The sequence below is a fragment of the Vipera berus genome, assembly GCF_964194415.1.
Source record: "Vipera berus genome assembly, chromosome: 3".
NCBI lineage: Eukaryota > Metazoa > Chordata > Lepidosauria > Squamata > Viperidae > Vipera > Vipera berus.
Window position 1 is genome coordinate 86,100,998 of NC_138204.1, and position 14,921 is coordinate 86,115,918.

At 39.1% G+C, this 14,921-nt stretch overlaps 1 protein-coding gene across 3 annotated transcripts in view; it reads left to right on the top strand.

Annotated features, from left to right (window-relative positions):
- Positions 1-850: 850 nt before the first annotated feature.
- The window catches only part of DPYD (dihydropyrimidine dehydrogenase), a 611,068-nt gene continuing 596,997 nt past the window's right edge, over positions 851-14,921 (top strand). For all 3 annotated transcript variants that reach the window (XR_014026198.1, XM_081325991.1, XM_081325993.1), the window contains exon 1: positions 851-1,044. Coding sequence is in view for 2 of the 3 variants with exons in the window: in XM_081325991.1 (XP_081182117.1) it covers positions 868-1,044 (177 nt within the window). In the remaining variant the exon portion in view is untranslated. The remainder of the gene's footprint in view (positions 1,045-14,921) is intronic.

Genomic DNA, 14,921 nt, shown 5'->3' on the forward strand with positions numbered 1-14,921 from the left:
TTGCAAACCTAAGCAGAAGACCTTTTGACATGCAGAAATTCAACAGGCAAAGCCTTTGGCCATTGCCCAAAGAATTGTCTCCCATCACGGCGCAGTAATTACAGAGCCACACGCAAAACTGGTTTCCCTAAATAGAGTTGAGCAGGCTGGGAGGCTCCGCGTTGATTGCTTTGGATCTAGACCAACTCTGCTTTTGCCTAATCTCCGACGTGCACGGCCTCGGCTGTCGCAATTTAGCAATCTCTTCGGTTGCCAAACCGTCTCTCTCTCTCCCCCCCCCCCCGTAACCCTCCTCCTCCTCCTCTTGAAAAGTCACCTCTGAGGAATACTCATTACATTTCTGGTGTTATAATGTGCCTAATCAATTTGATTTGATTGCCTATTTCCCCCCCACCCCCACCCCACCCCCCGCGCGCCGCGTCCACTGATCCTAACATAGGATTTGAGCATCATCATGGATGGATACGTCGTCGGTCGGTCTCTTGTTCCGAGATATTGCCTGAAACGGTGAACCACCTTTCCTTTGTTTTAGAAGGCGAAGGAGATCCAAACGACGAAAAAGCACTCGAGCCCTCCCTCCCTCTCTCTCTCTCTCTCTCTCTCTCTCTCTCTCTCTCTCTCTCTCTCTCTCTCTCTCTCTCTCTCTCTCTCTCTCTCTCTCTCTCTCTCTCTCTCTTTTAATCTATACCTGGCAATGCCAAAAATTCCCGAGCTGCCGACTAGTCGAGCCATGGGTCATATTACAAATCGCCTCCTGTAGGGAGCAAAACAGGGTGATTGAACGGAACGCTGCCCTTGGCATCTCCCCAATCCAAGGCAAGGTAGCAACTCCTGTAGTCTAGCTTGAAGTTAAAGCCACACACGCGCATGCACATATTCCCAAAGGCAGCCGGATACTTCTCCGTCCCTTGCGGGTGTGTAGCTGCGTTGCCCAGTCTGTCCTTTGGTCGCTCTTTTTCTTTTTCTTTTTTTTTTGGCGCGGCAAAAAAAGAAGAGAGGGCAAGTATGAATCGCTTGCTTAGCCGAGACCCCGTGGATATTGAGGTACCCACTTTGCCAAACGGGGCAGGGGGAGAAAAGGGGCGAAAAGAGGAACGCAGGTTTAAGTGGGGGAAGTCTGGGAGAAGAAACTTGCCAGCCAGCCAGCCAGCTCGGAGCGGCAAAGATAGCTTTTGAAGATAGCTTTCTACTCGACTTTCCGAGGAAGTTTTAAAAACAACAACACCACAAGATATAGTCCTTACCATTGATGGTTACTTGACAGCGCGTAGAGGGTCGCTGTGAATTTGAAAACAACAACAACAACACACACACAAAAAAAACAGAGTTGGTTTCCCTACTGAGAAACTTGAGTTTCCTCCCTTGGGCTGTGGCACTAAATTTTAGAGAACATATAGGGAGATAATGGAGCGCTACTTCATGGATAAATGCTTTGATTTGGTGTTTGTTGTTGTTGTTTTTTTTCTTTTCCCCATCCACGACAGACTCCGGGACACAATTAGGGGACGGGGTTGGCTTCTTCTTCCCTGCTCTCTTGCGAGTATCTTTTGAGGGGGGGAAAAAACACCCCGAACAAAACAACCTGGTATTTTGTGGTTTCAGAACTCCATTAGAGCCTTGTTGTGAAGATAAAGGGCTTTTCGACACCTCTGAGGGAAATCCCAAAAGTGCTTTCTCTCCCCCTGTGGTGAAAATCTAATAATCTTTAAAGAAGAAGAAAGCCCTGATGTGCAATCCTGCACATATTTACTTGAAATTAAATCTCATTATGTTCAATGAAGATCACTCTCAGTTAAGTGTGTCTAAGATTGCACCTTAAAACTGGCATCCTGAGTAGGCCTCTTCTGTCTTCCTAATAACAGCGATACCCTGGAGAAAAAAAGACTGAAGCATTTTCCGTGTTTTAAAAAAAAACCCACAAAAAACAAAAACCTCAGGATGTCATATGCCTTCCGTTATCTTGAAATCAGATTCCTTGCAACTGAAACTGCAGCTATTTGCTTTGGCATCCCTCTTTATTTTATGGAATAATACCAAACAGAATGGGATAGGTTACCCTGAGGTGCTCCTTCTGCCTTCCTTAATTCTATTTTCCCCACAAACACTAACTGCTTATTGCGTGGTATTCAAGGAAGCAGCCAGAGGTTGCAGAAATGTAATGGTGTAATGTGGTAGGTCAAATACTGTTAAGACTGTGACCGTGGAGATAGATACAGGTTCAGAAAGCTTTCTAGGAAAAAGGGTGATAGTGATCACGTAAGGCTTGTCAATATCAAAAATCAAAATTTTCTAATGAGAAGATTAGAATGGAGTTCCTTGAGACTAGCATGCATTTCATTTATTTTCATGTCTTTTCTTGCCAACCAATAAAACATCTCTAGAAATATTTCTTGATTGATTAATTTTATATGGCCATCTACTGTATGTCTCAGGGGTTAGGACGCTGAGCTTGTCGATCAGAAGGTCGGCAGTTTGGTGGGTCGAATCCCGAGTGCCGCGTAACAGAGTGAGCGCCTGTTACTCGTCCCAGCTTCTGCCAACCTAGCAGTTCGAAAGCACGTAAAAATGCAAGTAGAAAAATAGGGACCACTACGGTGGGAAGGTAACAGCGCTCTGTGCGCCTTTGGCGTCTAGTCATGCCGGCCACATGACCACGGAGACGTCCTCGGACAAGCGCTGGCTCTTCGGCTTTGAAACGGAGATGAGCACCGTCCCCTAGAGTTGGAAACAACTAACACGCATGTGCGGGGGAACCTTTACCTTTACCTTTTTATGTCACTTATATGATTCTGGGCAGCCAACAGCTGTAAAATAACAATACATACAATTGTTAAAAAAATAAAATAAAAATATAAAAACACAACTGCTCATTACACTCAGCATTCACTTGTTGAGCCCTTTTCCATTCATTACTTTTTCTTTTTCTGCAGTGGTGGTGGTGTGTTGTCAACATGAAATTACTGTACTGTAACTTCCTTCTATTTTGTTCTACTGAGACAAAGGCACATTTTGACAACCGTGCTTGCTGTTGTTAGTATACTGGTAAATGAAAGGCAGACTGTACATTTAGTGAAGTAAATGTACAGTCAAATAAACATATTTTTTTCATTTTCTTTAGTAGCTAGGTGGTATTATACAAATAGGCACATCTTCTGAAATTCATGGAAATGAAAGAATACATCCCTTGATGAGTCTCCTGCCCATTTAGAAACACAATTGTGTACTTAACCTTTGAACATATAATGATGTACACACTGATATAACTGAAGCCAGCATAGTTATTACGTAAAGTCAAAAGAGATCTTGCAGTATCCATTTGAAGTATTCATCTAATTGGATTGTCTGCATTGGAATTTCATACCTTTTTTAATAGTTTCAGACTGTAATTCAACTGCACCAAAGTTGCACTTTGTTCCTAACATTATTCAGACAGTTCCTTCATTTAAACTAATGAAATGTCATCATCTGATTTTTTTTGTTCTCTTCTGTTTTTTAACATATAACCTTATTATTTTGTCTGTATTACTTTATTACTGTCTGAATTGCTGTAGAATCTGATTGGTCAGAAAATTAACTTTCAGGTAATGTCTGTTCTAGAATTCCCAGCTAATTTTGCCAAGGCTACTTTAGAATTACCAGGGTAAATTCTGAGAAAAACCTTAGTTACTATTGGTGTTTGCCCATTGAGAGCAATGGGATTTATAATTTATTTTTATTTATTTATTTTAATTCCATTTATATCCCGCCCTTCTCCGAAGACTCAGGGCGGCTTACAAGCTTAGCAGTAGCCTTCATTCTATGTAACAGAATAACATTCATTCTATGTAACAGAATAACAGAATGACAGAGTTGGAAGGGACCTTTGAGGTCTTCTAGTCCAACCCTTTCTTAAGCAGGAGCCCCTATACTATTTCAGACAAATAGCTGTCCAATTTCTAATTAAAAACCTCCAATGACGGAGCACCCTACTCTTCAATTTCTGATGGTAAGCCATTCCACTGATTGTTTTAACTGTCAGGAATTTCCTTAGTTCCAGGTTGCTTCTCTCCTTGACTAGTTTCCATCCGTTGCTTCTTGTCCTGCCTTCAGGCGCTTTGGAGAATAGCTTGACTCCCTCTTCTTTATGGCAGCCCCTGAGATATTGGAACACTGCTGTCATGTCACCCCTCACCCTTCTCTTCATTAAACTACACATACCCAATTCCAGCAACCGTTCCCTATATGTTTTAGCCTCCAGTCCCCCAATCATCTTTGTTGCTCTTCTCTGCACTCTTTCTATAGTCTTCTTTTATATCATTGTAAATCCTACACTCTGTCACCTTGCATATGCTATGTGTGTAAATTGTGCCTTTGATTTTAGTTAGTGTTGTCAGATAATAAAACATGTCTGTGTTTGTATCAAATCTTGTATTATCAAGATTTTATTATCTCGGTTATTTTTATGTAATCCATTCAAAACCTTGAACATTTTTCTGGGGTTATCCAACAATTTTTATAAAAAGCTAACAAATTATGGGAGAAATAGTACTGTACTACTAACTTTATGTATTTCATAATAAGATCACCTAGACCAGGAGTAGGCAACCTTGGCTCTTTTATGACTCGTGGACTTCAACTCCCAGAATTCCTGAGCCAGCCATGCTGAGGAGAAAGGGAGAGGTTTCCAAGCTGAGCCATGCTGGCTCAGGAATTCTGGGAGTTGAAGTCCACAAGTCGTAAAAGAGCCAAGGTTGCCTAGCCCTGACCTAGACAGTTGCAGGGTTATAAGACCTTGATATGGAGTGTGTGGTGTTAATGACAAATTTAATCACTAATGGCTTGGAGGGTTGTGTTAAAACCTTGGAGGGGAGCTGTTATGAGTACTGTATGAATGTTAATTGGTATTTACAAAGGTGAACAATTAGCATGGAACATATAGAAGTGAGTCATATCAAATTTGAAGATGTTTCTATTGCAAAACGGTATGTTAGGAATTGCAACTTAAATTAAATCAAAGCTACTAATTTTAGCTTTATTCATGAAACAACCTTATTAGAAAACCATACAGTAGCTATTCATTCCAATAATATGATTGTCATTCAGTGCTGTTGAAAACTCACTGGCTCTGATTTTATATACATCTCAATTAATTTCACTGGGCTAATACAAAGTTAATGATTAGCAAGCTGTTTGTGCTTTGTCCTTAGTGGTGCTTTATTGAACTATTTCATCATTGATCCAGCATTTTATAGGGCTAAAACATCCACCAAAATGGGTAGTTATTCTAAAGTTCTATGAGTATATATACTATAATTTTGATTATAGGCTTAAGCTTGTGCAGAATCATGAAAGGAACCATTTAGGTTAACTTCCTTCAGGGATCCAACTTAAAACACCCATGACACAAGGATGTCTTGCCTCTACTTAAACACATCCAATGAGAGAGAGAGGGAGGGAGGGAGGGAGGGAGGGAGGGAGGGAGGGAGGGAGGGAGGGAGAGAGAGAGAGAGAGAGAGAGAGAGAGAGAGAGAGAGAGAGAGAGAGAATAAGAATGATCTTTCTAATTGGTTGCATTGTAGGTAGTCCTTGACGGCACTGAAAAAGTAATTTATAGCTGGTCCTTGCACTTAACAACCATTGCAGCATCCCCACAATCACAGAATCAAAATTTGAATGCTTGGCAACCAGCATGTATTTATGATGGTTGCACAATCCTGGGGTCATGTATTTGCCATTTGCAAACTTCTCATTCGGCTTCTGAAAAGCAGGCAATGGGCAAACCCAGATTGTATCAATGTCCTTCTGATTCACTTAAATGCAGTGATTTTCTTAATAACGGTGGCCAAAAAAACTGTGACATAACATTGAGCACGACTCATTTAATAACCGCCTCCCTTAGCTATGTAAATTCTGATCCCAAATGTGGTCATGGTCAAGAATTACCTGTACTATATTGTTTTTATTGTCAAGGTTTGGCTCCGCCTCCTCCATTCAACCCTGTAACGTAGAGATCTTACTCCGTGTCCTATATTCTAGAAAAACAGAAAAATCTTTTACTTTTACTGTGAACATCTTGTCTTGTATTTTAAGATTATTATACCTTCTGTCCTCTTTTTCCAAGGTATTTTCAGTTCTTTCAATCTCTCTTCATAGAATTTAATTTCTAATCCTCAATTATTTTCATTCTCCTTCTTTGAACCTATTGCAACTTATTGCTTGAAATGTTGGGTCCAGAATATTACACAGAATATTATATCTGTCCCATACAGAGTAAAATGGAGCTTACTTATTGTGATTTGGAAATTAGAAAATTACATTTTTTGGAACTTTATTTATATTGTAGTATTTATCACATTTGTCAAGGGAGGTATCCCTCATCTTGTATCTGTGTATTTGATTTCTCTTTAATTTTATTCTGTTACCAGCAGACTAGCCTATCAAGATAATTTTAAATTTTATGTCTAGATAATTAGTTATTTCATACAATTTTGTGTCATCAGCAAATTTGATAACTGTTTTTTTCATTTTTTCATCAAAATAATTAATTTAAAAAGTTGAAGAATATGGGGCAAGGACTGAAACTTGCAGCATCTGTTATCTTACATCAGAGCTTTTAATGAAATACACACACACACACACACACACACACACACACACTAGCAATATTTGATCAGAATGTCTTAAGGTATTTGGTTAATTTTTATACTAAAATCAATATATATTAAATCTTTAGCATTTCCACAGGCTGAGACAGAAGGGTTTTTCCGCTCTCTCTCTCTGGGCCGAAACAATAGGGTTGTAGATATAATTTACTTGGACTTCAGTAAGGCATTTGATAAAGTAGATCACAAACTACTACTTGATAAGATAGAAAAATGTGGGTTAGATAGCATCACCACCAGATGGATTCATAGCTGGCTGACAGGCCGTACTCAGTGTGTGGTCCTCAATGGAACCACATCTACATGGAAGGAAGTGTGTAGTGGGGTGCCCCAGGGCTCTGTTCTGGGCCCAGTGCTCTTCAACATCTTCTTCAACGATTTGGATGAGGGAATAGATGGGGAACTCATCAAATTTGCAGATGACACCAAGCTGGCAGGAATAACCAATACTCCAGAAGATAGGCTTAAGATACAGGAGGATCTGGACAGACTCGAACACTGGGCACTATCTAACAAAATGAAATTCAATGGTGAAAAAAGTAAGGTTCTACATTTAGGCAGGAAAAATCAAATGCACAGGTATAGGTGGTACCTTGCTCGATAGTAGTGACTGTGAGAGAGATCTCGGAGTCCTAATGGACAATCACTTAAATATGAGCCAGCAGTGTGCTGCAGCTTCCAAAAAAGGCAACACAGTGCTAGGCTGCATTAACAAAGGGATAGAATCAAGATCACGTGAAGTACTATTACCACTTTACAATGCCTTGGTAAGGCCACACCTGGAATACTGCATCCAGTTTTGGTCACCACGATGTAAAAAAGATGTCGAGACTCTAGAAAGAGTACAGAGAAGAGCAACAAAGATGATTGGGGGACTGGAGGCTAAAACATATAGGGAACGGTTGCTGGAATTGGGTATGTGTAGTTTAATGAAGAGAAGGGTGAGGGGTGACATGACAGCAGTGTTCCAATATCTCAGGGGCTGCCACAAAGAAGAGGGAGTCAAGCTATTCTCCAAAGCGCCTGAAAGCAGGACAAGAAGCAACGGATGGAAACTAGTCAAGGAGAGAAGCAACCTAGAACTAAGGAGAAACTTCCTGACAGTTAGAACTAACCAGTGGAACAACCTGCCTCCAGAAGCGGTGAATGCTCCAACACTGGAAGTTTTTAAGAAGAGACTGGCCAGCCATTTGTCTGAAATGGTATAGGGTTTCCTGCCTTAGCAGGGGGTTGGACTAGATGACCTCCAAGGTCCCTTCCAACTACTTCTTCTTCTTCTTCTTCTTCTTCTTCTTCTTCTTATTATTATTATTATTATTATTATTATTATTATTATTATTACTTATTATTATTATTACTTATTATTATTACTTATTATTATTACTTATTATTATTACTAATTATTATTATTATTATTATTATTATTATTATTATTATTATTATTATTATTATTATTATTATTATTATTATTATTATTATTATTATTAATGTGTCTAGGCATGTACGCATATGCACGCATAAATTGAAAAAAAAACCAATTGCAGTCACCTTCAAAATAAAAGTAATCCATGCTGGCTGGACCAGAACAGCCAAAGGGCCAAATGTGACCCAGGACAATAAAATGCCCAAGTCTGATATAGGATCTCCTACTTGAGCAGGAGGTTGGACTAGAAGATCTTCAAGGTCCTTTCCAACTGTGTTAATTTGTATTCTGTATTCTGTTTCTTTTAATGGGTGCTTTAGAGTTAGGGTTGGTTCCAGGCAGTGGCGTTGGCAAAGTTTTTTCAGATTTAATTGGCCACTATCTTCTTCCTAGGGCTGAGAAGGGGACTAGATAACTTTGTGATTAAGGTAGGACAAGAACTCATAGTCTCACAGTTTGTAGCCTGGTGTCTTAACCATTACACAAAACTGGTTCTATGAAGAACGCTACCTAGGAGATAGCATGAATTTTTCAAAACTTGATCTCAAATATATATTGACTTTTGATAATTACCACATTGGACTTACAATGTTATCTATACATCCTTCAGATTATTTTTTAATGATCTGGTCTAGAAACCAAAGTATCAAGGTCAGATTGTTAATATGTAATTCCCTAGATCTCCCCGCCCCCCACCGCCTCTTTAAAGATAAGGTCAGTATTTGTTCTCCATTTTTCTGGTATCTCACAAGAGTGTTAGACTTTGTCACATATTGGTTCAGATAGATAACTCTGCAAGTTAGAAAAACAAACAAAAATAGAGTATGTGTGTTGAGCTAATTTTATAAAAGACTTCCTTGTAATTTGCAATTCTCGTGAAAAGCTGCTGACTGTATTTTTAAATTCTGCTAGTTTTAAGATTTAGATGTGCTTCAATATCTTTAATAAATCTATAGCAATGTTTTGGAGTGCTGGCTTCAGTTCCATGCTGAAATTTAAATTGCTGCTTATAATCCACTGCTGTATAAGGATGGAGTAATAGAATCAAAATTTTCATTATCACATCTATTCAATCTTTAAATACCATTTCCTGGAAATAAATTTCATTTATTTCAATGATGATTTTCTTGATAATTATTATGCAGAGATTTATATGTTTTTATAGTAATTTTATCAAGTATTACAGTTAGAAAAATAAGAAATAATACAAATTAAAAAATGAATAAAAATAAAAGAAAGTACATAAAAGAAAGAATATGATTTCTCCCTTCATAACAAGTCTAAACAATGTTAATAACTTAGCATCTTCTCTCAAAATATCACAAATGGTTTTTTCCATATTTTGTCTCTTTTCTGCTGACAGATTTTAAAGCCTCCGTGTTCAGTCCTGGTCAGCAAAAGTTCATTAAGGATTACCAGAGATAACATATCTTATTGGCTTATTCGTTCTCCATATAAATCTGTTGTGATCTCTGAAAAATGAATGGAAAGTTTTAAATGATGAAAGTTAAACTGCCTTTCATTGGAGTTTGATATATTCATCACAAATAATAGTTTATTGCACAGATTTCCAGTGTTTTTTTAAAAAAATTCTGATTAGGTTTTAGAATTAACAAATTTTAACTTGCATATCTTGACTTCTTTTTTGGTCAATTTACTGTAATGTGCATGTACTTTGTCTATTACTTAATTGCTTTCATGTTAAAGTATGATGAGTAAGATTGTTATAGTTGCCAGCTTGTAACTCTTGCTGCATCTTGGCTTTTTTATTTATGTCTCTGTACCTGGCTTAGACCAAATATATGGACAGTATGTCATTCCCAAGGTAGTTTTGAAAAGATCTTCCAGATTGCTTCAACTTTTTGGTAATTTTTATCTTGTCATAGATAGTTTGCTGTCCTCCATAGTGACATATTTTTATTAAGTCCTTGATCCAGGTTGACCCTGTGGGAGCCTTTTCATTCACTATAAGGCAGTCTTTCCTGGCTAACAATATTGGGGCTGTTTCTAGCAACTTTTTTAAAAATGTGCTCTTCGATCAGCATCAGATTCTCAATATGGCTTTATTGTGCTTCCAATAAAAGACTTTGCTTAGTGGCTAGCATCAGACGTTGTCTTTATCCTAAAGTTTTAAAAGGCTAAAATTTGTTTTTTTTTTTAATCTCTATGGAACTTGGATACTTTTAGTTATTTTCTAACTATAAATGGGATGGAATAAACCAGACATGTCAAACACAAGGCCCGGGGGCCGGATCCGGCCCGCGAAGTGGTTTCATGTGGCCCGTGAAGCCATCATGGAAATAGTGAGGGAACGGCCCCCACTGCCTTGGCCCTGGCCCAGAGACCCTCCTTCTGCCAGAGACCCTGAGATCTGTCCCACTCCTGCCCAGGCCCCAATAGGCACTCTTAATGCAAATGATGTAGAGCTGGCCATGCCCACCCAGTAGGCCATACCCACTCTAGCCACGCCCACCCAGTAGGCCACACCCACCCAGGCCACACCCACCCGGCCCCCTGAGGGCAACTGCAATGCTGATGCGGCCCTCAATGAAATTGAGTTTGACACCCCTGGAATAAACAGATAATATAATAATGTCTAGGAGGCAAATGTGGAACTATCATAAAATTGTGATGGTTTCTTCTTATTCCTTTCTTTTTTTCTGAATCCAAATGGCACGTGTAGTAAAAATTAAATTGGTCCTACATTTTCACATGGGAATTTACCTGTTTGACAACATCGTCTCATCCATGTAACTTGCAAGTGTTTAATATCAAGTCTAAGAGCAAAGAAGCCTCATTCTGGCTTAGCGTGATGGGAAAATTCTGGAAACATCATTTTAAGTATAAGAATGAGCTGTTCATAGCATCCTTGTAGAGATTGCAGCATATTGTCGCTGAGACTGTTTCTTTAGCTTATGCGTGCAATAAGAAGTGGCTTGGATTTGAAATACAGATTTGAATTCAAAAGATATTCCATCTGGAAGACTGTTGGGGAAGTGTAATTTTTCTGTCTGATGAATATGAATACTGCAGCCTTCTCTTAGAGGATTGTTGCATGGCAGAATAAGATAAGAAAAAGAGATGGTCCATGTAAAAAAGAAATCCAATTCCACTTTCTTTCCCACTTATTATTTACTGATAATCTTTTAATTATTTACCTATTAAATTAGTTTGCTGCCAACTTCAGTCAGGCTCATGGTTGCTTATACAATAACATAGTAAGCATCCACAATATGACATAACAATGAATAATAATAATATAGTTACACTTTCAGAATGATAAAGCTTTCACGAGAACACTATAGCATTTCACATCCATAAAACCAACTCAATAATATCCAAAAAATAATCATTATTATTTAATAAACCCAGTTCTTTTTTAAAAAAAAAACAGAGTGTGGTTCTATATAAGATCAAAAACCTTCTGGTAAAGTCTGAAAACTGGAGAATGTCTCTGAGGAATAATGGTCTTGCAGCATAGATGGCAATTGCAATAAAGACAGAGAACATGCAGAGAAGGTGAGGTAAAGGCAGGACTGAAAGGCAAGATCAGCTTCTTAAAGGAAAACAAAATGACGATCTTTTAGCTAATTTCTCTACAGAGGCCGCTCTATGAAAAATACTGCCAAGGTTTGTTGTGAAAATCAGAAAGAAAAGATGTTTCATAAATGATTAAATTGCAGAGATGGATTACCTTTCTCCTGTGCCAAGGAGAAACTGTGTGGAGATGGAGAGACTAATGCTGTCCAAGGAGTCTTCATATGGGAGTTGGTGATTGAAAGACCTCTGAAGGAATCTCTGGAGGTTACCTAGGTCTAATACCAGGTTTGGGGGCTACGCTTTTGTATCTATAAAGGAGAACACTTGTAGCTCAGAGTTGAAATGAGGGGTCCTTGGTGCTCTCTGACCTTGATTGTTTTCTTGCAGACATTTCATTACCGAAACTAGGTAATACCCTCAGTATTACCTAGTTTGGGTAATGATGATATTACCTAGTTTGGGTAATGAAATGTCTACAAGAAAACAACCACACTCAGAGGGCACCAGGGACCCTCTTTTGCATCTCCAGCAGGGGTGTTAAACTGCCGGCCTGCAGGCTGTTTGCATCATATGGAGGTCACGCCCACCCCAGCTCCGGCAATGCAAAAAAAGTCGCGACATATCCCGTGACGTGGCAAGTTTGACACCTGTGATCTACAGTATTTGAAAATGTAATCGTAAACATCCCTCCTGAGAATTTTTCTTTCCCTTGTCTGTCTGCTCTATGGATTAATTCAAGGAAGTAGTTAGGAAGGTGAGGGTACTCATTCTTAGTACAGGTGTTAAGTATTAATCTATCATACTTTTCTCTTTTCAGACCTGAATTCACACCCATGTAGTGTTGTCTGTGTTTGCGTGGAGTTATAATATGGTTGGCCTGCTTGCTTTGAAATTACTAAGGCTATAATATGGTTAGAAACCATAGTTGAGGGTAGTTAAATGTATCCTTTTTTTTACAGCTTTAAGATATGAGCTTTATTGTTAGGTTTCAAATTGAAATATTGAATGGATTGCTTAATTTTGACCAGAAAGTTGATCTTATTCTGGTTTTAGAGCTTGTACTTGGCATAGCGGCCTGAGTTTTTGAATACCAGCATGCCAGATAAATGAACTGCCAATATTGCATATTATAATACATTATTTTTTACACAATGGCTTTGTATGACGGTTGTGGTTAGTTGCGTGGAGCCACTTTGAGCACTGAAAATGCAGTATAGAAAGCTACATTCTATACCACATTTTCTCTGCAGCTATCATTTCTATAAAGAAAACCCTTACAAATACCCTGCATTACCAGTCACATTTTAGAACAGACTTGCATCCTATCTAATGCTACAGTGATGAATAAGTATATTCTTCTGCTTCCTTTGTGTGGACTTGACTTCTGCCTCGGAAAGGATGCTCCCATTTTTTGCCACATTCACCCACATTTCAGATGAAATGTTTGCATGGAGAGCTCTGTCCTGGTGGTCCCACATGCTCTGCTTCTGAAGAAGGCTTCAGGTAGTCAAGAAGGTGGTGATTGGTGAGTGCTCTAGCTGGATTCCTGCAAATTTGGTTCTTGCTGCAAATGAAGAGAGGGATGAAGCTTGGCATGTAGCTATGAGAAGATGAGAGGTACGGCTTGTTGCCTTGCAGATAAGGTGAGATATCCTGATAATTCGCATTGGGTCCTGGCCAGATGAATCCTGTCTGTGATTTTAAACTTTTTATATGTTATATGTTATATATACACAGTAAAGGAGTCCCTGCAGATTTTACTCCACTGGTCCATTGCTGACTGTAGGAGGTGGTGGTTATCTCTGTTTCAAGGGCTCTTAAGCCAGTGCTGTCAGAAGATGTTTCCATGGTCATGTGGCCATCATGACGTCACAGAGTGCTGTTACCTTCCCACCAAAGTAGTCCCTATTTATCTTGGTGCTCTCCCTATCATGTGATGCTTGGGTCTTGAACCCAGGCTATTGGCTTTCCAGCCGACAAGCCCAGTGTCTTAACCACTGAGCCATTGTGCCATCCTTGTATACTCAATACCTGCAACAAACTCTAACCTTGTGCCTGATACCAGGTGTGCCCATCTCAGACATTCAGGCTTGGCACTCACTCACTCTTGGCCAAGTTTTCATACCCTCACCTAGTTTAATGCTGAGCCATCTGAGATGGTGAATTTGAAAGCTAGTTGTTTGGGGCAGTGCTCCCCTTCATCTGTCTCTTTGATGAAGACCACTGGCATTTGATCTTTTGACTAGGACGCTGAGCTTGTCGATCAGAAGATCGGCAGTTTGGCGGGTCAAATCCCGAGTGCCGCGTAACAGAGTGAGCACCTGTTACTCGTCCCAGCTTCTGCCAACCTAGCAGTTCGAAAGCACGTAAAAATGCAAGTAATTTTAATTTTAATTTTAATTATAATAATAATAATAATAACAACAACAACAAAACAACAACAACAACAACAAAACAACAACAACAACAACAACAACAACAATAATTAATAATAATAATAATAATAATAATAATAATAATAATAATAATAATAATAATAATAATAATAATAATAATAATAGTAGTAGTAGTAGTAGTAGTAGTTTAATTTCTATACCGCCCTTCTCCCGAAGGACTCAGGGAGGGCAATAAATACAATAAAAATACAGTATACAAAAGTTAAGATAGAATTAAATATTAAGCCCAATTACAATAAAATTAATTAAAATTAATATTAAAATTCCCAAACCCATCAGACCAGGCCAGCTGATTCAAATAAATAAGTTTTTAGATCACGGCGGAAGGAGCGAAGGTCAGGAGCCGTCCGGAGCTCAACCGGTAAACGGTTCCAAAGGTCTGGCACGCCCACAGAGAAGGCCCTCCCCCTGGGGGCCGCCAGTCGACACTCTTTGACCGACGGCACCCTGAGGAGGCCCTCTCTGTGGGAGCGCACTGGACAAAGGGAAGTTGATGCCGGCAGCAGGTGCTCCCATAAGTAAATACTTTTAAATACTTTTTTGTTATCTCTTGGTGGTGCTTTCAAGTTTACTCTATGGTTTGAAGCAGCAAAAGGTGGACATTGTTTTTCTTCTTGTTTTTGTTCAGCATATTTCCATCACTTGGATACTTTCCAAGTTGCCTGTGCTTCCCAAGCTGTAGAAACTCTCTTGGGAAAAAAAAAAGTCTCATGATGTCTTCCTTTGAGATTTCATTGAAGGCCCAGAAATGAGAGATTGCTACAGACAACTGGAGATTGTATGGTGCTATCACCAGGATATTCATTTTCATTGTCACTCCTAAATTACTATGTCATTTTTTTTAAAAGGGCTGGTACCTCT